General features: G+C 45.9%; 1 protein-coding gene across 4 annotated transcripts in view; it reads right to left on the bottom strand.

Annotated features, from left to right (window-relative positions):
• The window catches only part of BIRC6 (baculoviral IAP repeat containing 6), a 2208279-nt gene that overhangs the window by 813937 nt on the left and 1368873 nt on the right, over positions 1–25469 (bottom strand). For all 4 annotated transcript variants that reach the window (XM_078648748.1, XM_078648749.1, XM_078648751.1 and 1 more), the window contains one exon: positions 17844–17971. In XM_078648748.1, the coding sequence (XP_078504874.1) occupies positions 17844–17971 (128 nt within the window). The remainder of the gene's footprint in view (positions 1–17843; positions 17972–25469) is intronic.

Raw genomic sequence — 25469 nt, 5'->3', positions numbered from 1 at the left:
CGAATCTGTCCAGCACGGCCCCCAGATAGGGCCACTCCACAGAATCAAAGGCCTTCTCAAGGTCCAGGACCAGACAACCCGACCTCGGCCAGTGTGACAAGGCGGCGTCCTGTATTCGGAAGAGACGGCGAATATTGCGTGAGGTGCTTCTCGCCAGTACAAAACCATTTTGGTCAGCATGGACCAAGGTTGGGACCTCTATGGCTAAGCGTCGGGCTAGTAAAGAGGTGAAAATTTTGTAGTCGGTATTCAACATGGCCAAAGGCCTGTAGGAGCCCATGCATGTTCCGTCCCTGCCGGGTTTCAAAAGTGAAACCAGGTTGGCCTCATTAAGCGTAGCTTTGATGCACAGAACGACCTACCTGGAGATGGTCCATTTGTGCAGGGCCCGACCTTTTTTTAACGCCCAGGTAATCAGCAAAGTGCTGGTAGTCCACCCGGAATGGTTTGGTGCGATCCAAGTAGAAGGAAAGCTCACGTTTTGGATACAGATGGTGGAGCTTCTCTTCCTCTTTCGAAGGATGCGGAGGCAGAAAGAAGGTGGGCAAAGTGATGGTTTGACCAATGTGGAAAGAAGTAACCACCTTGGTAAGAAAGGAAGGTCTAGTTCGAAGGATGACCTGGTCCCGATGGACAGCCAGGAAGGGAGGCTTGGAAGAAAGAGCTTGTAGCTCACTCACCCCGAGTGCAGAGGAGATGGCCACCAGAAAGGCAGTTTTTAAAGTGAGTCTGATAGGACAGTTATGTAGCGGCTCAGCGCACATAAGATATGTAAGGACCAAGTTCAAGTCCCACTGGGGCATTGTGAGAAGTTGGCCTGATGTGCAGTGCTCACTATTCTAGTGATCACTATATATCAGTCCAAACAACCCTTATTGATGATTGGTTGTAAGTCAACCTTATAGACCAGCTATCCTAGTAGCATGGATACGAGCAGTCTAAGGCTAAGACTCTAGAGGGCGCGTTAAGCCAGCTGTTTTACCATCACATTACCCCTTGAACACCCAGTGAAAGGACACCACACAAGTGTTATGAAAATAAACAGTGTATTTATTAGAATCACAACAACCCTGTACTCTTACGAAAATACTTAAGTTAGCACAGTATATACAAATGCCCGAGGGGCACGAAAAACCATATACTCTAAAAGTGGAATGCGAAATTACTAGCAGGTAAGTACAGTACTAATAGGCTTTGGAATCGCTAGGACTTGACTAGGGAATCGTTAGATTACTTCTAGGAGGCCTAGGGGACTCGGGTGCAGAGTGTGCACTCTCACGCGGGATGCGGGACAAAGTCTATGGAAGCTAGTAACGCTAAAGTTAGTGTTCACGGGCGAACCCGACCTGGTAGGGAGAAAACGACAGTGGATCCTGACCCTTGGATAGTGAGGCTATGCTGGGGCACCGAAATGCCGAAGTTACCTAGCCCAGGGGCTGCAGCTGCATATGTCTCAAAAGACATCGGGAATCCTCGTTGCCGGACCAGGAGCCTGGAAGAAAGATGCTGGCAGGCGACCAGTGAAGAGAGTTCGAGTTGATCCAAGCCTGGATCTTGAAGATGGATGACACCTGAAAGCAGAGGGGACCAAGTTCGTGACTACTAGCCAGTAGTCAGTGGGCACCAGGAGGGCACCGGATGGTAGTCACCTCGACTAGGTGAGTGGGCGACGCTGGCTCTGCAGATCTCACGGACCAGGAGGCGTTGTCGGCGACCAGGATGGAGAGGCGAGCTGTCCCACGATGGATGAAGCTGTCGGTGTCGAAGTTACCCAGGATTGGGCAACAAGCCTTGGCTAATTCAAGCCCACGCGGTGGACTCAAAATGGCGTCTTGAGTGGACCAGGAGGGTCCGGGGTGCTCCTCTTCTGGAAGGGAGCAAGGGCCAGTCTGGAGCAACCAGACCAGCAGCAGTGATGTCGTCGGGCGTCGTTCAGAAGGCCACAAGCCAGCGGGCTAGTAGCCAAACAACGCGGTGAGCAGCAAAAAGCAGAAGGGCCCCACGCCGATCGTGGAGATGCTGGGGGGCTGATCTTCGGTGCTGGAGCTGCTCAGGGTCGGGGCTTCTCGGACCCCAAAGCACTCACCAGGAAATTACTCGGCGGGCTTGCTGTGCAGAAGTCGTGCAGTCTTGGCAATAGTCGGTCCCTTGAGGTCTCGTCGCACTCACGGTTTTCAGCTTGGCTGTAGAGGTGAGTAGAGGTCGGAGGTGCCAGGGAAGCCGGGTCTTGTCGAGCTGGGCAGTCGGATTCCGGAGGAAGGACTTGCAGCAGACCGCAGTGTTCTTGATGGTGCCTGCGGATGCAGGGTGACTACTCCTTAGTCACAAGGGAGAATCTTGAAGAAGGAAATCTTGAAGTCCTTTCGTAGAAAGTCGTGTCTTGATTCCAAAGATGATCTAATTTGGAAGGGGGCCTGCTCCTACCTTTATCTGGGAAAAGGGGGCTGGCACGCGACTAAGTCCTGCCCTATGGGTGGGACCAGGAGGGGGGTGGTTACACCCACTTCCTTGGCGGGCTTTTCCCCAGCTCAGGGTCTGGAGTGTCCCTGGAACTGGTTCAAGCCGGCCTATGCACAGTGGGCACCGGGGTGCCACTTGCAGTCACCTTCCTCTGTAGCCCTGCCTACCTGGAATACACAAAACCCTGTCTGGGACGGTGCTGGCACCGCCCCTGGCAGGAAACCCTTTGTCCTTGCCTCCTGCTCTGGGAGGACTCCCAGCAGCAGGAGGGCAGACTTGTGTCTCAGTGGCAGCATCCATTTTGTGGATGCTAAGGCTCTGTCTGACTTTAACCGGGGTTACAGGTTACATACATGTCGTGTCCCTCTAGAAGGGTGGAATGCTAACCCCGTCGCCAGAATTGGCGAGGGGTTAGTATTCCAATTCGTATGACACCTTACTCGACATGTTTTGATAAAGCGATACCAGAGTTGGCATATAACCGCGAGGATTATAATGCACTTAAGAGTATATGGTATGCGATATCCTGGAAACGGCTAAGGGATAGATCCCGAAAGCCGCAGACAGGCTCAGCTCAGGCCAGAGCACCATCTCACACGATTCCAAGCACTCTGCCTTCAGGATTGTTAAGGCCTGCCATAGGAGTGACTGATAGGAGATCTGTGTGTCCATTTTAGGGTTAGATATAGGTATACTATATCTAAAGCAAAGGGTGATTACACCACCTTGCCCCAGCTGTCGTGCAGCCAGTTGTGTCAGATTTGGATGGCCAGCCAGGGGTGGCATAATACATGCTGCAGCCCCTGGTAGGCCCTGGGTACCTAAGGTACACTGTACAGGGACTGATAAGGTGACTCAGTATCCAATTAGATATGTACCTAAGGTACATGGAATCCATTTTACAGAGAGAGCAGTAGGCCTGGGGTCCTGAATAGCAGGGCCCCAGGTCAACTAAGTCAGAAAACCAGCAAAACACCAGGCAAAAAGTTGGGGGCAACCATAGTCAGGGATCTACCTTCCTACAGGCATTACGAAGGGAACAGCAGAAAAAAGCTGAGTAATGACCTTAAAGAATCTATTTACAAAAGGGTACTTGAAAAGAGAAGGCTGATCACGAAGCCTAAGGAATGCTGACATGGCCGAAAGGTAGCCCTTTAGAGAGCCCAGAGCACAGCCCTGCTGGGCCAAAGAGAGGAGGAACAAGAGAACCTCAGAAAGAGGGGCGGAAAGGGAATCCACAGCCTTTGTTGTGCACCATGCAACAAATTTGGTCCATCAGCAAGCATTTACCGTTATAGTGGAGGGAAGCCCGGCTGCCAAGATAACATTGCAGACTTCGGGAGGCAGGTCAAACGACGTCAACTGCTGCCACTCAATCTCCACGCAAGGACAGATTCGGTTGGAGGACCCTCCCGTGCTGCTGAGACAAAAGATTCTCCTGAAGAGGCATCTGGATCGGAGGATCGATGGCCGGAGCAGCTCGGGATACCAGAATCTTCGTGCACAATCCAGAGAAACAAGAATGACTTGGGCCGGGTCGCACTTGATCTTCTTCAGCACTCTCGGCAGAAGTGGTATAGGCGGAAAGGCGTATAGAAGACCGCAACTCCAATCGCGACGAAAAGCTTCGCCTTGCAAGTGCAGCCTTGGAAATTCCAACGCGCAGAACTGCTGACATTGCACATTCTCTTCGGTGGCAAATAGATCTAACCAAGGCTCTCCCCACTGCTGAAGGAGAGCTTGCACCACCTCTGAGTGAAGACGCCATTTGTGACCCATCTTAAACCTACAGCTGAGTTTGTCCGCCCTGGCGTTCAGGGAACCTGCCAGGTGGTGAACTACCAGGGATATGCCCTGATGTTACTGCCAAGTCCTGAGGCGGAGGGCCTCTTGACATAGGGTCCACGACCGCACCCCGCCCTGTTTGTTGCAGAACCACATAGCAGTGGTGTTGTCTGTGAACACCTGCACTACTCTTCCCCGGACAGAGGGAGGAATGCTCACAGTGCAAGACGAATCGCCCGAAGCTCCAGAAGGTTGATATGGAGCCCGGACTCCTCCGGAGACAAGAGGCTTCTGATCTCTGCCTCCCCCATGTGGCTGCCCTATCCCAGAAGTGATGCATCGGTCACCACTGTGAACTCGGGTTGAGGAATCGAGAGGGATATGCTGTTGACCCAATCCTGGTTTGCTAGCCACCACTGCAACTGGTGTGCAGTGCCCTCCGAGATCTTGACGTAATCGGACAGGTTCACCTGATGTTGCGCCCACTGGATCTTCAGGTCCCACTGCTGAGCCGGCATATGCCATCTGGCATGGTTCACCAGCAGGATGCAGGAGGCCATCCGACTCAGTTATCTGAGGATTATCCTGACTGAAAACCGGGATAGAGGCTGAAAGATCGGAATCATAGCCCGAATATCCCTGACTCCCTGTTCGGGAGGATAGACCCGACCCGCATTGTGTCCAGAACCGCTCTGATGAAGAGGAGCTACTGAGAGGGAATCAGGTGTGACTTCGGCACGTTGATGGAAAACCCCAGCAAATGCAGGAGGTCGGCCGTAGTCTGGAGGTAGGAGGACAGCCTGGGGCGAGCCAGCCTTCAACAGCCAGTCGTCGAGATAGGGGAAGACGGGAACCCCTGATCTGCGCATATTTGCTGTGACCACCGCCATCACTTTCGTGAACACCCGAGGGGCACTGGTAAGGCCAAAGGGGAGCACAGTAAACTGAAAATGCTCGTGACCTACCGTAAACCACAGGTAGCGCCGGTGGGCCGGCAGGATGGGGATGTGAAAGTAAGTGTCCTGCAAGTCCTACGCTACAATCCAGTCTCCAAGGTCCAGGGCAGACAAGACCTGAGCGAGCGTCAACATTTTGAACTTCTCCTTCGGAGGAAGCGGTTGATGTTCCTGAGATCCAAGATAGGACACTGGCCTTTGTCCTTCTTGGGCACCAGCCAAGTAGTGGGAATAACAACCGCAGCCTACTTCTGGGACAGGAACGCGCTCGATGGCTCCCTTGGCCAAGAGTGCCGAACCTTCCTGTTGGAGAAGGGCCAGATGACCCTCTGACATGCGATGGTACTGAGGTGGCATGGATTGAGGGGCAGTCTCGAAGGTAAGGGTAGTGAGTAGCCCCTTTGGACTATCTGCAAAACCCAACTGTCTGACGTGATAGTGCGCCAGTGGGGGAGGTGATGTCGAATCCTGCCGCCCACTGGCGTTTGGTGGCCCTGAAAGGTCGGACTAGGAGGGTTTCGAGGCTGCTGCAGAGGTGGCTGTGGTGGAATGGCCCGCCCGCTGGCCCCCAGAACCACAGCGCTAGTTTCCACATACCTGGCCGGGGAGAGGCGCACAGCTTGCGCCGGCGTGTGGCCCTGGGCGGGACGTGGCGGTGCACCCCTTCCATAGCCATGAAAGGGGAGAAAGGCAGACTGTGCACGGCCAGTGGTGGAGAGGCCCAAGGACATGGCCGTAGAGTCCTTAAAGCGCTCTAGCACGTTGTCTGCCTTGTCGCCGGAAAGGCGACGGCCATCAAAGGGCATGTCCATAAGAGTGCATTGGACATCCACCCCCCAAAAAAGTCGACCACAACCAGGTGTAGCGTTGAAGGGCTACCGACATTGAAATCGTCCTGCCATGTGAGTCAGCGGTATCCAGCCCACAGTGGATGGTAAACTTCGCTACGTTTCTCCTTTCGGCAACTGCAAGGGAGAACACAGCCCAGGACTCCTCCGGGCACTGGGGCAGCACCTACGCTACCGTATCCCACACGAAGTGGGAGTAAGGGCCCAACAGACATGCAGTGTTTACCGACCGGAGTCTCAAGCTGGAGTAAGAAAACGTTTTCTTCCCAAGGTGGTCCAGCTTTTTGGATTCCCTATCGGGTGGTGCATTAGGGAATTTGCCTTTGGAGGTGGAGGCTTGGACCCCCAAGCTCTCAAAGGTGGGGTGTTGGGAGAGGAAAGTGGGGTCGGCCGGGGCTGGGTGGTGGCGTTGGGCAAACATCCTGTCCATAGGAGCCCCTGTGTTGGGCCTGGACCAGGTGCCCAAAAGGATGTCCGTGAGGGCTTCATTAAACGGCAGCAGGGGCTCCTAAGAGCTTGCTGCCGGTTGAAGCACCTGTCAGGAGGTTAGTCCTGACTGCCACCGTAGCCACGGTAGGAGAGAACATGCCAAGGTCTGGAGAGGTATCCAGACCACTTGCTTCCCCCAGTTCCTCTCTCTAGTCCAGTTCATAACCTAACGGGTCGGTTAAAGGGTCCCCAGACTCCTCACAGTCCTCCTCACCCTCTTCTGGCTGCCAATCTGGTCTCAAAGAGGCAGGACAGAACAGGGGTACAAAAGTACCCATCAGCCCCGGATCCGGCTTCAGTTGATGCCAGTCCGGCTCCGTGTTGACCTCGAGGTGGAGGTCGGGGTCGACGTCGGCTGGGGACACAGCTGACGGCAGCTGTGGACGTGGTGCCGGTGGAATCGGCGCCGGGGGAGGTGTAACAAGGTCGACCCGGCCTGGACCCAAAGGGACCCTGCGGCACCAAGGCTGAAGCCGCCAGCGTAGAAGGCCCAGGGCCCCCAGCTGAGTCCACGGGGCCCGAATGTGCGCCGGCGGAGTCGGGCTGCCCGAAGATGGTGTGCATTACTTCGAAAAACTGACAGAGCTGGGCTGTGGTCGCTCCCGGGAAGGGGGGGTAACCCATAGCTGATCATACGGGCCCGCGCGAGGAGCAGCCGGAGGGGCACCACTCGCATCCCTCGTCGCGTCAGTCGACGGAGAGGGAGAAGTGAAAGAACTGACATCAGCGCACGAGGACGGCTTCTAAGTAGCTACCGTGGCATCATCCCGGCGACCACGACGCTGATGACAAAAGCAGAGTCGACCGACGCCACCTTCCGACGCGCCGGAGTAATGCTGACGAAAAAACTTTCAGGTTCCAGTCTGACGCCTGGGGGTAATTCTAAGGTAAGGAATCTAGAACTAACTGTTTCTTTCAGGTAGAACAAACAGCCATACAGGGAAGGGATCCCAAAGATGGAAACATTAGTTAGAAACCAGTAGCAAAAATCAATTTACAGATAGATAAAGCCATTAACCTACAGAAGGAGCATGGTGAGAGAAGATAAATGTAAACATCTTGATGCCATGCAAAATAAAGGCATTAAGAAAACTACATCGCATATAGGCAACAATTGTACTCCGGGCCTGACAAAGAGTCACAAAAAGGACACAAGGCTGGTCGTAAAAAGAAAGATTAAGAATCTCATGCACGACCACACATATAAAGAATGTGGAATAGCCAAGCAATAAAGGAGATCAGCAGGACGAAAACAGAATAGAGGGAGTAAAATGTGTAACCTACTAAAGAAAGGTGAGAACGATCACCAAAAGAAAATGGGGGCACATCAGAAAAGGTGACTCAATGGAAATCACTGGTCAGGCCAAGAACATGGATTGCCGAGTAGAGACTCTACCAGACATTCCCCTGCTCCAGTGGAAAATCCTTTAACAAAGGGTGCTCCCTGAGAAAATCAGGAGAGACCAACGCTGCATCAGTAGTGGCATCTCTACAAACTGTACACAACCTTCCCCAAGGGGAAAACAGCCACAGGATCCCATTAGGTATAGCAAATTATTCAAAAGAATGCCAATAGGTCTACCGCAAGTGCCCTAAGAGCAGGTAACACAGGTAATTGATCTCATTCAAGAAAGAAATACCATTAAAAAAAAAAGATCTCTTGGGTGCGGAGCCCTTCATCAGACGTAACAGAAAATTCCAATTCAATTGGCAGTAGACCCACATAAGGTCACAGAGAAAGACAATCTGGCGTCGACAGTGTAAATACAAAGAAAAATAAGACCTGTAGATACAAGAACACCCCTCCGGGTGACATGCTATATGGAGCTGACCCATACAGGGGCCCTCCAAATGGCATAACAGGACACAGATCTGAGTCAGTGACACAACACAGAATAACCAGCTCAACATGACCAACTCAGCTGTAGAATAACAATGAAGGTTGAGAGAAGGGAAACAGAGCTATGTGTGTCTGCACTACCCCTACTGTCTCCAAAACAGCACAAAGCAGCATCAGCATGGGCGACAAATAAATGGAGGCCATCGAAAGACATGTCAACTAAAGTGTATAGGAAATATACTACACCAGTGCACATCCAAAATAGTCACTTTTATCCTTTGTGCAGTTTTAGCACTTTCTTGTCCATCAATATTGTTTTATCGAAATCGACCTCCAGTAGCCATATGGTGTTGATAATTCAAATTTTATTTTTCAATCGATAATGATCCACAGCCGACGCGCGTTTCGCCCCATTCGGGCTTCCTCAAGGCTGTATGTCATACATAGAACAAAAAGCAAAAGAAAAGAAAAATACACAAACTGTGACCTATACATTCTAATATATATAATTCCACGCAAATGGGTCGAACAACTAGGCATGGAGAATTATGAAGGAGTGCGTAATCTATATGGTTCTATTCACAGAAAAGATGGAACTTATTATGGCTCCATATATCATTCTATGGTGGAGGATCTACATTCCAAGACTTATATTGGTGACATAATTGGAACGACATAGCAGTAGAACTTCACTTTGGGGTAAGATTCAAAAATTGTTTAATGATGTGGTCGCTGTATAATGCGAAGCCCCGTATGTAGTTGATTAGATAGAATACTTGAAGACTCTTTCATTTAACTTTTCCTATAGAAACATTGGATTTGACAAGTTTAGTGGCATTCACCTAAGAATTTTGTGTGACACGCGAAGAAAGAGGTGAGCAGGTGTGACATACACAATGCTCATGCATGGGCATGGAACCTTAGATTCTTGGTTACACGCATGGAATGTATTCTTGGGGTTGTGGTTTCTTACAAATACGCGTGGTTTCTTTTATATATCTTTTGGAACTGGAAACTTGTATCCCCTTCTTCCCCTTTTCACCAATGGGTGTTCACAATTAGGTACAACTGTCAGATTTCTCAAATTGCGTGGCGAGCATCTGTTACTCCTGGGTGTGCAACACTATTGAAAAAAGTCAAGGATTTTTTGTTAATAAGGAGACTAATGAGATTCACGTGACACATGTAAAGTGGTAATGGTGGTCACTACTGGAGGTTTCTTTGTGCATGCAAATGATGCATGTTTTTAATCTCAAAAGTTCTGAATAACATGTATATACATGTAGAAGGAATTAGAATGTATAGGTCACAGTTTGTGTATTTCTATTTTCTTTTTTCTTTTTATTCTATGTATGACATACAGCCTTGAGGAAGCCCGAATGGGGCGAAAGGCGCGTCGGCTGTGGATCATTATCGATTGAAAAATAAAATTTTAATTATCAACACCATATGGCTACTGGAGGTCAATTTCGATAAAACAATATTGATGGACAAGAAAGTGCTAAAACTGCACAAAGGATAAAAGTGACTATTTTGGATGTGCACAGGTGTAGTATATTTTGTATGGTGACATACTGCCGAATTTGATTTGGACAGTAGGACTTTGTGGATGCCCCTGGTGGATGTGCATCAACGCCGAGGTTGCACTCTTTATTGAGCTTGTTGATCTTCAAATTGGGACTAAAGTGATCTTGACTAAGAGAACATATATTGATGTGCAGGTCATTATAGCAAATCCACCATACATTGTTTTTTAAAGTGTATAGGAAATATACTACACCGGTGCACATCGGTGCCTCAGAAAACCCAATAGTATGAAGCCAAGCCCGCAGATGCAATGCCACAGAAGAAGCCCAAACCGAATCAGTGGTGTCTATTCCACACTAAATAATCATTTTAGCAGCCAGCTGCCCATGGAAAATCAACTGGACCAGATCGTTTCGATTAGCATCCAGGAGCAATGTCAACAGACGTGTCAATGAACCCCATAAGGCATGAGAAAAATGTATGAGGACCCAAGTTGTGTTGATGGAGCATGAAGCAGCATTGGTGCAAGAGAAAATATGCTTCCAACAAGAGTCCTGTCTCCAGGAATCTCTATCAAGCGGAGTATGAGGCAGACAATCCAAATCATGAGAAGCAGTAGCAACCTGGACCACGAAACTGCGTTGTCGGTGGCGGAGAAGACCATCCGGGTCGGTGGAGGCAGGGAGGTGCTTGTGGGCAATAAAATGGTCCACAGTAGCACCAATGTCTGGTTTAGACCAGACCCTTAACAAAACATCATGCAGCTCCTCACAAAAGGGCAATACTGGATCAACACCTGATTGGGCCGGGAGAAGAACTAGAATGAATGAGGGAGTCCGTAGACTTTGCCATCGAAAGGAGACAAAAATAAATCTACAGCCACCCTTTCCAACATGTCCCCCTTTTGCTGTGGCCAGGCCAGGAGGAGAAACAAGACCGGAAGCAGGGGAAGACTCTAACCTTGCTTCACCCAAATTGGCAATCCACCTATCCACCATAGGAGGAACCGCAGGAAATGGCTGCACAAGCCCAACCCCTTCCTCATTTTCTTCCAAAAATTGTTCCATCAAACACTCATGCATTAGTTCTGCACCAGACGTCGATTGACACTGATCGGGCATCGTACCGACGTCATGAGAAGACAGTGGAAGGGCCTCAAACAGCACCATGGACAAAATGAGAAAAGATCAACATCTCAGGAGGAGCCCCGAAGGGTCGGGCGCCGAGACTAGGTCGATAGGTGCTGCATGTGTTTACCGCGAAGGGCTGTGCACAGGCATAAGGGTCTAGCTGCAGCAGAGGGTGAACCGTCCGGAGGGGGCACAGGAAAACCACCCATCACCTCTTTAGGGCCAGAAGAACACAATAACAATCTCTCATTTCGGTTAGAGTAGCCCGGGCTCCAGGAAAGGCCCGGAGGCATGGGAGAGACTCTTGCACTGGGTCCTCGACTTGAGAGTGTGAGGAGAAATGGGAAACCACGCCGCAACCTCGACCATTTGTGACGCGACTAATCACAGGACATCAATGGCGAGGGACATCTACAAGAATGGCTCCTGGAACTGCTCAGTGAAGGGACCATTTATTAGGAAGACCGAGAATGGCGAGATTCCGCGGATTTAAACAACTGCACCGTCAGGAGCTTCATCTGTCGATCCCGGAAAGCCTTTGACTTCATCTGCTGACAAGTGTCACCACTACTCGGAGGCATGGTGCTCATCCAAGCACCAAATGCAGACAGAATGAGGGTCCGTACCCGACATCTGTTGAGCACAAGACTCACAAGGTTTAATACGAGAAGGCATAGAAAAAAAGCACAGTGTTCCAGATAAAAAAACTACCGTATTTTCTGGCGTATAAGACGACCCCATACTTTTCCTGTTATAATATATGGTTTGGGCTATATTCGCCAGCTTATAAAATGACCCCCGGCGTATAAGACGACCCCCGACTTTTGCAAAAGATTTTCAAGGGTTAAAAAGTCGTCTTATACGCCAGAAAATACGGTAATAGAAAGCCAAAAACGTCCCGAGGAACAGTTTCTCTGGATCTGCGTTGTAGCGCGGAAAAGAAGAAACTGACATCGGTGCGTCAGGGAAGGGCTTACATGGACTCCTTCGACGTCACAGCCGGTAGACTATGTCACTACAGAGTCGCACGACACCCTCAACCAAAGTGCAGAGGTTTTGCTGGAAAGAGTTTCCGGATCCAGTCTGGCGCCTGGGGTGAATTCAAAGGTAAAGAATCTGTGGCTATCAGATGTGTTCTTCTGATGGACACTTAACTGTAAATGTAATACCAAAGCAGTACCTCCTCACCGTTGGTCCTGAGCAGTAGGCTTCACATAAGGAAGTCATGCAGGCCCCAGTCAATAAAATGGATTACTATGAGAACCTGAAAGTTGGTACAGTAGTGTCTGATTGAAGATTGGACAGAGGCTCAAGTAGCAGCTTGACAGATGTCTAACACTGGAGTGCCTGTAGACAGGTCCATAGTCACTGGGTTCGTCCTGGCCAAATGAGTGTGAAGACAATCAGAAGGCTCCTTTTTTGCCCACAGCTTAATGCAAACAACAATTTACTTCAATAGGGTCGATTTCAGGACTATCTTTCCTTTATTTGCACCAGCGAACCTGACAAGAGTTGATACTCTACCAGGTGCTTCTTAGTCCTATCAATGTAGAAACTAAGGGCTGCTTTTTTAGATGTGGCTGAGAAAAAAAATCCAGGGCGTGTGTTGGCCACCCCATAAAAAAAGAAAAATCAAATTCAGAAGAAAAGATTCTGGAATCTAAAGTACTGTATTGGGGAAAAAGATGGAACTCGTCGACTGAATTGAACGCCTGCAATTCACTAATGTGCAGAAGTAATGTTAATATGAAAAGCCATCTTCAAACAAACAAAAGCCAAAAAGTCCAATAAATAACCCTTAACTGTGCCCATGACAAAGCCTAGCTAGGATGGAGACAAAAGAAACAAAAGAATGTCAGAAAACTTGATTTGAAGAGGACTGACCTGTATGTCCTCACAACAGGAAATTAACCTTAACCAGCAAACAGAATAGGTGGACTTTGTGGATGAATGGCAAGCAGCCAAAATAACATCTACCACCATAGGCAGGAGCTGAAAGCCACCATCTTGCTTTTGCTCAATCTCCATGTTTGGAAGTGTACATTGTGGGGATTCAAGAGCAGAATAATGCTATTTTATTGGAATAACAGATCCTCCCAAAAGAGGCAGTAGAAGTTGAGGGCAGATGATCAGAGCCAGCAAGTTAGGAAAGCAGACCCTTCAAGACCAATCCGGGGATATGAAGATAAGCGGAGACTGATTTCTCCTGCTCTTTTTCAAGACCCGTAAGAAAAGCTACAGAGGCAGGAAGGTATAAATAAAGGAGGGTGAAATTCAATAGAGTAAGGCGGAATGCGTCTTCTTGAGAGCCTTCATGAGGAAACTCCGAGGCACACATTTAGCACTTGTACTGCATGCATATCCCACACACATACATAAGAAACACAAGCATCATCCATGTCCCACATGAATAGAAGGAAGTACTTAGCTGCTGGAGACAAAGACCAATGTAAAAACAAAGGAGAAATAAACAGGCAACTCCCTGCCAATATAATTTGTTGCTGCTTCCATGGTCAGTCCTCCATTGTATTGAAGCTGACAGTAGCCATGAAGGGTAAAGAAAGGTACACACAGGGTGCCCCTCTTGATATTATAATTCACCCCTGGGCTTCATTCTGTGTCACAGGATTCCCTCAGCCCACACTGTCAGCAGAGGTAGAAATCTAAAGCCAGCAGAAACCTACCATGGGGAACTCTAAACAGGGGCTCACAGTTTCCAGAGCCATGCAAGACAACCTTCTCTTCCAAAAAATAGCGAATGCACACTTGTACCAAAGCTGAAGGACTAGGTCATTGATTTTGTGGCTAACAGGGAATCAACCAGATAACACCTCACTGCAAAATGTCAGTAAGTTTGTAATAAGGTATAGCTAATGAAACTTGCACATCACCATCACCATCACCTCATTTTAGAAAAATGAGCTGGAATGGCAATTTCTCTAGAAATATTCAGGGGAGCGCTGGAGAAGCACCCAAACTACTCACACTTTGCAGATCATGTACAAGGGCCAGGACCTTCAAGGGAGAGCTTAAATGCACAAAGAGAAGTCCTCTCAATATTGTTTCCATACGGACACTGTACACCCGTTTAGGCCAGGATTAACATCAGAAAAGCAGGCTTAGATGAGCTCCACCAACAGTTAATGCCCAACTGAGAACCATTATTAGGTCTCGCAGACCTGCGTTACAGCGCGCAAACGTTGCTTGCTCCGCAAGGCTTTTTGTAATCGGTATATTATAGAAATGGAGTTAAAGCCACGCCCATCATTTTGATTGGCGTCACCGTTTATACTAAACGCTGGGTCGTGATTGAGAATGAGGCTTTTTTGTTACCGGCCTGTCGTCTCCTTGGACAGCCCATCCGGACTGGATGTTTTACTTGTGGCGTTATACAGTCACCTTTAACTAAGGGTGAAGCACTATTTGTTTTAATTTGCGTAATGGCGACAGCTTGTTTCAGTCACCTTTGGCAAGGGCAGCCGCTTGTTTATATTTGCATAGCGTTTTCACTTAAAGTGAAATCGTGATGCAAATATAAACAAGCGGCTGTTCGTCTAATGGCGTCAGCTTGTTTTTTAATGTTTTCCTAACCCTGGACTCTCCCGCACCCTTACATATTCCCGGAAACCACATGACACAGGCCCGCGCTGTTTCCTGTTTTTGGAGGAAAAAGGAAGTGGCAGTTCTCGGCCCGCGATCTGAAGCAAGACTCTGAGACCGCAGCCCGAGTGCCTCGAGTGGCCGCCGGAGAGGTACGAGCTTGCGAGGTCCGGGAGTTCCAAAACCGAGGCTCCATTGACGTTGTTCGCCCTGAGTCCCTCATATTCTTTTGTCACTCCCGTAAATAGTTCACTCTGAGGGTCCCGGGAATTATGCGGCGATATCTCCTACCGTTATTTATTTCTTCTACTCTCTCAACTGTGGAGCTCTCTGGGTGAATGCACCCGCATGAAGTTATGTCTCTGTAAATTACTTTGCAGGTTTATATGCCTACTACAGATATCTATTTAGCCCGTGCCTTGTATTCCGGTGCAAACAGATTGGCTCAGAGGAGTTATGCCTTTGTTGCTGCGAACAATATTTTACCAAGAGGCTACAACTTACAGTCCTGGTAAGGTGTTGAACGCGAGTTACGCACTGATCTGTGTAAGCTGGAGGTAAGTTATTCTTCCGTTTAGATAGATCTCTCATATGATAATTAGTTCGTCCTCTGTCGATATTTGGATTATGTACACAGGTCTGTCAATTTTGGAGCTGTGGATCCGGGTTTGAGTCTCGATGGCAGTGAAAACCTCCTGGGATTTTTGGGCAAACCACTTAATGTCCCCGTGCCTACCCTCCCAAAAATGAATCTGTCCTTGTGGAACTTAACTGGTGCTCATATAAAGCGCTCCAGTACCTTCGGGTCGAGTTTGCGCTACATTAAGCTCTCCCAAAAAAGATATAGCTATGTAGGGTTAGCTGGTCCTTAGCAACTAATTGTGGGCGATTTCCACCCCACCAGCAAAATAACTCACGACACAAATTAATGTCCTATTCCCATCATCAAAATTTGAGGGGTGTCTGCTCCTACTACATCATTTTTGGGGTACGGCTGTTGCGATAAAAAGGAGCACTTACTTCATCTAAGAACTCGCGAAATGTTGATGAAATGGGTGCACGGCTCTAAAAGTCAGACAAGAAAGAGGTGACTGACTAGTGTTTCTTTGTCTGCCTTTAACTTTCTGAACCCCTCCGCCAGGCCCCCCAGCAACCCGCCTTCCTTGCTATTCGGCACCTGGTTGGAATTATATGGTGGTGTGATAGCTGAACCAGACAGAGGCCCAAAGTTGGGGAATTGGCTCTGCTTTTTGATTTCCAGGTTTTTCTTTTTTATAAAGAGTCACTAAGTCGGCAACGTTCCATTATTATTATTTGCAGATTGCTAATTATTTTTATGAATATTAGACGCTAGGTTGTGTCGAGAAAAGGAGCCCAACGCATTTGGTGACTTTGTAGAATGTAAAATCGACAATATCGGCTAGTTGGCTAAAGAAGTAGGTCTCGTTCTTGTTAAAGTTATTGAGGGGTGAAGTTATAAACATGGAGCAGTCTAACAGCGTGCGTCACTAAGATAATAGCATTTTTCGGAATAGAGCACATTTAGCAGCCAAAAGCAGCAGAAAAAGAACAGAGGGTTAGGGAGGGCAGTGCTAGGATTGGAATAAACTCCACTGGGCACCCCAGGGGTGTGAATTTAAAAAAAATCATTTAGTGTAATGCTTTTGAAATTTACTTTTCCTGTAAAAATTAAAAAAACACTTGGCCCAATTGGTGCTATGCAGTGATGTGACAAATTTTTGGAGCCTCTCTGATTATGCCGATATTATATTGACGTTTGAATTGTGGCAGGTCTCAGATTTTCACACATTATTGCAACTCTACATACAGTAGCTAAAAGAAGGTGTAAAGCGTAGTTGTAGGGTTCAAATGACCTTTGCATTTGTGCACAATCACGAACTTATATGTTGAACAGTATTCACCATGTCCTCTCCACTCTCTTCACATACTAAACAAGCATTTGCAATGCAATAGGTCTCGCATTTTCGCGAGTTTGAGCTATTCGCATTGTAAATTACAATGTCTTATTTATGTTTTGGTTTTTAAAACAAATAAAAAGGCATTGTCATTTGCAATGCTAGTAGCTTAATCACTCACAAATGTGAGACCTATTGCATTGCAAATGCTAGTTTCTACTTACTCAATGAGGATTCATCCTTCCCAAAAAAAGCCTTCAATTCACTAAACAGTACAATCACCTCGGGAGACATATTAATCTAAGCTTTCTTCCACTATGTACATTTTTAAATGCCTTAGTTGCACTTGGCAAAAAAAATGTAAAAAAACTTACCTGTGCTTTCCATACTCTCTGAACCAGAGAGTACATACAAAAGTATCATTAATCACATAAGAGATATTTTTTTACCCTTCTGTCTGAAAAAATACCAGATATGTTTTATATATAAAATTGAGCTTGTGAGAAGATCAGCAAAAACCCTACCTTTTCAAAACAATATGTCTAATTATCTATGCGAGTACCCTTACATGTAATCTACCCCTCTTTCTGATCACACACACCAGGTTTTATGAGTGAGTATAGCAAGATGCAAAACAGAATCTAGCAACATTTTCTAGCATTTGTGTTGCACTTTCACAATTAAAGTTGGCTGAATTTAGGCCAGAGAACATCATTGCTAATAGCCCAGCAGCTGAAATAAGACAATGGTCAGCAAGTACTATTGGACAACTGAGGATGAAATAACAGCTTTGGGATTGGAGCAGAAAAAGTAAATAAAAGTTAATAAAAAGTGACCGGAGTTTTAGGCTTTGTGAGTTAACAGAGACACAGTATGGTGCCAGCAGAGAGGATAGGTTTCGAAGCACACTGCTCAAGGACAGAGACTGGAAATGCTATTTGTAAGAAGCGATGATGGCTGAAACAGGTAATAGAGTATTAGCATTTACAAATGATAACCGTATAGCCAGTTACTGTTTATATCCCTTATATATGCTTCTTGCCATCATTCATTGTGCATTTAGTGGTGTACATAAATCTTATAGTAAGTAGTAAACCAAAGATTTAATCAGAGATCCAGGGCTGGTATTTCAAAATGAGAAAATCTACACAAATATGCAACTGATCACAAATGCTGACTAAAACCTGCTAAAGAGCAAATAAAAAAACTAGTTAACTATTCAGATACACATGCATGCTCTACAAAAAATGTCTCTTGGCCCTTCAAGAGCAAAATCTTTAAAAGTAACATACCTTTCTGTTGACAAAATATGTACAAGTTTTAATAAAAATTCACTGAACATCTGAGGACAAGAAGAAGAAAGATGCACTTGTAGTCGTGTAAGAAATTCTTGCATAGCTTGTGTTGCTGTTGGCCCAACCTGAAAACAAAATTAAGCAGAAATGTTACCTAGAGTTATTTCAGTTTTCTAAAAGCAGTTTAATGAAGATGCACTTAATCAGCCAGAAATATTTAGTGGTTACACTAAGAACAGTTAAAGCCTTGGCAGTTAATGTCCGGTAGAGTACAATGAGCAGCTCTCATCTTCAAACAGTAAATGAAGACAGTAAGTAAAGAGCAAAAAGTATGTATTTTACAGTAGTACATAATACTGTATACAGAGGCCGCATTGGATTGGAGGTAGAGGGGTGGGGGACGTGGGTATTAAAAAATAAAATAAACTTACATTCTTGCTGCATCTCTACTCTGTAGTCCTTGCTCGCTGCCCTGAACAGGAAGCACAAACAGGCTCCCAGTCAGCCAATCACAAAGCTGTGTTAGCAGCATTGTGATTGTTCTGAGCGCGATGTTTCAGCGCTCAGACGCTGACTGGGAGCCTGGGCATGTTCTCCACGCAGGTTGTAAAGAAGCCTGCACGGATAACATGCAAAGTGCACAAGACTGTTTGGCCGGCCCGAGATGGCTGGGATATGATGCACACTTGTTTAAGTGGGCACCTTGCACCAATCCAGACAACCTTTATGGTGATTTTAGTGGACTTGGATAACCTTAGAAAGATCTCTAAGTCGTATCTGTGGAGAGCCGCCTGCAGGCTTAGTCCAGAGGAGTGTAACACAGCTTGTTTTACCAGATGATAATCTTATTGGTTTATTATAAGTGAAAAACAACCACACAGTGTGTTTATAAAAATATGTATTTATTATAAGACACTCACAAACACATACAGATATCTCCTAGCCGGAGACATACACAATGCACACAATACTTTTCAATAGAAAGAGGTAAGTAGCACGAAATACACAGTTGTCACCAGGGGAGACCAAACCATATACTACAAAAGTGGTATGCGAAGCATGACTCGAGTCAAAACTATACCCAGAAGATGCAGAAGTGCCAGGGAACCAAGGATCCAACCAAGGTAGTTAACCAGGTGCCCCACGGAGGCAGTGTGTAAGGTACCTTGCCATGCATGAACTGTAATAATTGTGGCAATATTATGAAAGGCAATAACCTGTCACCACCTGAGGTTAAAGATAATGTTAACCTGCAAGTGAATGGTACATGTGACTCGATGAATGTAATTTATTTATTGAGTTGCCCTTGTAAATCACACTATGTTGGACACACAGAGCGAAAATTTAAAATCCGACTTAATGAGCATAAAAGTAACATTCGAACAAAAATGCTCAAATCGACTGTGGCCACTCATTTTATGGAAGCACAACATGATATTTCAGAACTTAAAGCATGTATTTTGGAAATAGTGGATAAGCATGAAGGTATTAACAACAAAACCCAACTCTTGAAGAGAGAGAATTATTGGATTTATCGTCTGAAATCTCTCAAACCGTTTGGCCTTAATGAGAGGGTGGAATTTCTTTGTTATTTATAACTGTAATCTGTTTACTTGTTAATGCATTGCATGATGGGCTCTGTTTTGTTGTTTTCACTGCGAAGGTATCATAGAACACCACCAATAGCATACAAGTCCCAGAATCCATAGCGCTTTAGCCGCGAGATTAACTCCCCCCACCCACTTCCGCCATAGGTCACCTGCCACTCTGTGATGCTCGCGTCCGTGTGTGGCAGTCTCCCGTGAGCGGTTCTTTACTCACTCCGGTAAGCCCCCCTACTAGGAGAATTCCCAGGAACTGCGGTTGATAGCGTAATGCAAGCAGCGCTAGCTTTAATAATTACGAGTAATTTTGGGCGGATAGTTTAAACACGTGATGTATCCCCCTTTGCTTCCCGCAGAGCAGCAGGAAGCTCCGTAATTCAGATCATTCACCTGTCGCTCTGTTTAGGGCCTCAGTTACCCGCTCGCTACCCTTTTGCAGCCACTTGCTCACAACCACGTAGTAGCTTTGGTAGTTTTGTTCCCCCGAGGGTGGAGATTGTATAATATACATTTGAGTTTATATCTGAGTTTTTCACACGCACTTAGCGCGCGCATAGCTACGAATAGATAACCTCTCGTTAAAATGCATTAGTTTTCTTAACACCTTAAGAAGTATGCTTATTTAGCTCGACATGTAGCGAGTAGTAGTCTTTGTTGTTGGCTCAGGATGTAGTATTAATTATTGACATTTAAATTACAGATCCCTTGATAAAGGCGCAGTGTAGCGCCGAAATGCATCGGGAGGCCATGGGAGGCCAAGTTAACAAATATTTGTGAATTTGAAACAATTAATCCGTTTGGCTGGATATTTAATGTGATGCAACATTTGGATGTCGTTACCAAACATGGATAACTAAATAAAGAACAATTTTGGAATGAAACATAGTGAAACAGTGTCTTGAAAAATTGGGGCTGGTTTACAGCATATGCTAGTGCCCAGGCATACAAGTTGATTATGAACTTGTTTTTCATTTCGTTTATGATAGTCTGCACCCTGGAGTAGAGGGTGTTCCTGGAGCACAGTAATCGTTTATATATCTCCTTTATATTTCGCAGTGCTCGAATCTTTGAAAACTTTAGTGATTTACAATTGTTCCTACTCATTGGGTTCGAAGCACGCATCTGAAGAATCATGCAATATGAGGAAATCACACACATGACGGAAAGTAGGGCAGATACGTTCGCATTTGATGCAGAAGCGAGTACGCGAATATATTCTCTAATACAAGAAGATACTACAGAGTTTGCCACCAACAAAACTAAAGAGCAACACATTAAGCAACTGTTATATTTGACTAGGAAAACAATAAACCAAAGACTTCATGCCAGTACCTTAATCAGGTACCATAAATCTCAACGGATTCCAAGAGGACTCAGAATCCCTCTAAAACCATCGCTATGTAAGAACAGTAAACAATTCGTCGACAAATGGTATGCCATTTTAAACAAATGTAGCCTTGATCTGATCTTGTTGATTATAGAGGAGTTATCAAAAATACTAGAAGAACTGAATGTGGAAATTGCGGGAGTTAAAGAAGAACTGAACAAATTCATGAGCTCGGAAGAACTTTCCAAAACATTAGAAGACATCACTCAGCAACTAGCAAAACACACGCAAGAAGTCAACGAACGTAAAATCAGAAAGTATCGTCGTGATACTCTTGACTATAAACTTGAGGAAGTGTATTCATGGGCGGAAGTCTATGCTAGAAGAAGGCAAAACAAAGGACAAAACTCACAAACTGATACTTCTTCCACAGGGAGTGACACGTCAGCACAGACCAGATTTCAGAGGGTGCAATCACAGGCATCCAAAGAAACCCCGACAACTTCTACAGAGACGCCTTTTTTAGAGTCAGGCCCAGACAAAAGGGCAGACCCAGGAGGGGAAAGAAGCACAGAAAAAGAGAAAGACGTACCTGCTACGAGAGAAAAACCCAAGAGGAGGAAATAGCTACAGCTATAATGGATGTAGACAATTTAGTAATTAATATATCACAGAAATGTTTAACTCCCAAAGAAATTAACACTTTACAGAAAGGTATGTCCTTCATACCTACAACGGGTACTGATGTTCTAGAATTGGAAGTGAGCCTGTTCAAGCTCACCCGCAAACTGCGTCTAAGGAACTTTTTTGATAATATTGTAACAGACGCCACAGGAAGACCACCAGATGAACTGAAAGGACTTAAAGTTCAGAGTAACTATATGGCACCTGTAAGCCACAAAGCTATAGATCTATTTGAGACTTTGTGTAAACAAGATTTGCAATCTATTAACGTTCATCAAAAGAAGTATTCTAACATATCAGCGGGCGAATTGAAGATCATCAAAAATATCAGTGAGGATGAAACTATCTTATGTCAAAAAGCAGATAAAGGGGGTGCCCTTGTTATTATGGACCGATCATACTATGACACACAAATTAGGGAACACCTGGATGACACGGACTTATATATGAGAATGTCATATAACCCTACCAAAGAAATAGAGGATATTCTATCTCAAATACTTAACAAAGCAATACAGAATGGCAGTATTACAGAGAAAACCAAACAATATTTAATACAAAAGGATCCCCGAAGTCCGACATTCTATATGACACCCAAAATACACAAGAACCTATTTCAACCACCGTGTAGACCCATAGTGTCTACTGTTAAGAGTGTTCACGAACCAGTGGGGAAATTCCTTGATAAATACCTCCAACCGTTTGCAGTAGAAGCTCAGTCGTACATCAAGGATACAACAGATTTTTTGAGAAAATTGGCAACGTGTATAATAACTAAAGACCAACACATTCACATGGCAACTATAGACGTTCAGGCATTATACACGTCTATACCGCATCTTGCGGGTATAGAGGCAGTGGAAAAAGTGTTACTAAACAGCAACTATGAGGATCCCATGAAAATATTTCTAATGGAACTCCTTGAGTTTACCCTTATGCACAGCTACTTTAAACATGGAGAGCAATGGTATGTTCAAAAGAGTGGCACAGCCATGGGAAATTCTACTGCGCCGACCTACGCAAACATTTTTATGAGGTTTTTTGAGGAAACGCATATTTTGAGTCAGACAGTATGGAAGGAACACACAAAACTTTTTGTGCGCTTTATTGATGACATTTTTATTGTTTGGGAAGGGGCCAAAGAAACCCTATCAGTAGAAATTGCCAAATTTAATCTTATTGACGAACGAATTAAGTTTACCTGGGATATCCAAGAAAAACAGATTAACTTTCTTGATGTCAATGTCATTCGATGTGAGTCTAGCTTTGAGACTACTCTATACAGGAAGAACACGGACCGTAACAACTTGTTGAGTTTTTATAGTTTCCATCCTTCAGCTTTAAAAAGACACTTGCCGTTCTCACAACTGATGAGGGTAAAAAGAGTCGTCTCAGAACCACAAACAGCAGAAGTACAAATGCAGGAAATGGCTACACGATTCCGGAAAAGAGGGTATCCCCCTACAGTGTTGAATGAAGCCAGTGCAAGAATTAAGGATATAACGAGAGAAGCGTTATTCACTACCAAAACGGTTGCGAAAGAGCAACGTATAACATGTGTGAGCCAATTTTCTACGGCCAGTACTGCCTTCAAAAACATTATAAGGAAACATTGGCCAATATTGAAAATAGAGCCGGATTTCAAGGGAGCATTTGAACATGAACCTCTGTTTGCACACACACGTCCAAAAAATTTGGGTCAACTTTTGAAACCAAGACCAAAAACAAATCCATACTCCATATGGAAAGGTACCTTGCCATGCATGAACTGTAATAATTGTGGCAATATTATGAAAGGCAATAACCTGTCACCACCTGAGGTTAAAGATAATGTTAACCTGCGAGTGAATGGTACATGTGACTCGATGAATGTAATTTATTTATTGAGTTGCCCTTGTAAATCACACTATGTTGGACACACAGAGCGAAAATTTAAAATCCGACTTAATGAGCATAAAAGTAACATTCGAACAAAAATGCTCAAATCGACTGTGGCCACTCATTTTATGGAAGCACAACATGATATTTCAGAACTTAAAGCATGTATTTTGGAAATAGTGGATAAGCATGAAGGTATTAACAACAAAACCCAACTCTTGAAGAGAGAGAATTATTGGATTTATCGTCTGAAATCTCTCAAACCGTTTGGCCTTAATGAGAGGGTGGAATTTCTTTGTTATTTATAACTGTAATCTGTTTACTTGTTAATGCATTGCATGATGGGCTCTGTTTTGTTGTTTTCACTGCGAAGGTATCATAGAACACCACCAATAGCATACAAGTCCCAGAATCCATAGCGCTTTAGCCGCGAGATTAACTCCCCCCACCCACTTCCGCCATAGGTCACCTGCCACTCTGTGATGCTCGCGTCCGTGTGTGGCAGTCTCCCGTGAGCGGTTCTTTACTCACTCCGGTAAGCCCCCCTACTAGGAGAATTCCCAGGAACTGCGGTTGATAGCGTAATGCAAGCAGCGCTAGCTTTAATAATTACGAGTAATTTTGGGCGGATAGTTTAAACACGCGATGTATCCCCCTTTGCTTCCCGCAGAGCAGCAGGAAGCTCCGTAATTCAGATCATTCAACTGTCGCTCTGTTTAGGGCCTCAGTTACCCGCTCGCTACCCTTTTGCAGCCACTTGCTCACAACCACGTAGTAGCTTTGGTAGTTTTGTTCCCCCGAGGGTGGAGATTGTATAATATACATTTGAGTTTATATCTTGAGTTTTTCACACGCACTTAGCGCGCGCATAGCTACGAATAGATAACCTCTCGTTAAAATGCATTAGTTTTCTTAACACCTTAAGAAGTATGCTTATTTAGCTCGACATGTAGCGAGTAGTAGTCTTTGTTGTTGGCTCAGGATGTAGTATTAATTATTGACATTTAAATTACAGATCCCTTGATAAAGGCGCAGTGTAGCGCCGAAATGCATCGGGAGGCCAAGTTAACAAATATTTGTGAATTTGAAACAATTAATCCGTTTGGCTGGATATTTAATGTGATGCAACATTTGGATGTCGTTACCAAACATGGATAACTAAATAAAGAACAATTTTGGAATGAAACATAGTGAAACAGTGTCTTGAAAAATTGGGGCTGGTTTACAGCATATGCTAGTGCCCAGGCATACAAGTTGATTATGAACTTGTTTTTCATTTCGTTTACATTTAAATATGCCTCATCGACACACAGTGATGTGGCAAATTACAACAACATATTTCCCTACAAGCAGAAACCAAATGTACGAGTTAGATACCACCGGGACAGGGGAAGAGCTCAGTCCCCCCCCCCCCCCCCCTCCCCCAAGCAGACTAGAACCTCAGTGTCGCGGAGAATAATATAATGCCCCACAAGGGATGTGTCACAACGACAAGCGGCAGCTCCACCCTCACCAAGCAGGAGAAGGAAGGGCAATACGAAGGGAGGCCATCATCCAATGTACCAGGGACCTCCACCTGAAGCCCCTGGTACAGGCAATACGAAAGGAGACCAGCAGCCAATGTACCAGGGATCTCCACCGGAAGCCCCAGATACAGGCAATAGGAAAGGAGGTCAGTAGTCAATGTACCAGGGACCTCCACTGAAAGTCCCAGGTAAAGGAAACGCAGGGGAGTACCGAGGAAGAACAGCAACCCAAGGAGAAGAGCAGAAACGAGGGCAAGAGCCCTCCACCAGGAACACACCCATGGAAGAGGGCGGCCGAACTCATCACAGCTGCACGTCAACAGGCCAGACAGAACAGCGCCTCAGTTTTAAGGCAGGTGGAAGAGAAAAACAGTCCCATAAGGCTCCCGAAAAACCAGAAGCAGGGGCACCAGGCCTTACTCCAAGGCCCCTAGCCGTGGAACAGAAGAACCGCGGGTGCAGCTGGACACCGACAAGCGCCACTAAACGTCCAGACCAAAACGTCCAGGCGGGCACAGCTGAGTGCCAACCAGCAACCAGCCGAAAAACAAGAGGAGAAACAAGTAGGATGAACCAAGTCGTCCACACGGAAAAATAACCCTTC

The sequence above is a fragment of the Lissotriton helveticus genome, chromosome 6 (assembly GCF_964261635.1).
Source record: "Lissotriton helveticus chromosome 6, aLisHel1.1, whole genome shotgun sequence".
Classification (NCBI taxonomy): Eukaryota; Metazoa; Chordata; class Amphibia; order Caudata; family Salamandridae; genus Lissotriton; species Lissotriton helveticus.
Note: the sequence above shows the minus strand (reverse complement) of the source record. Positions and strands in the feature narration are given on the sequence as shown.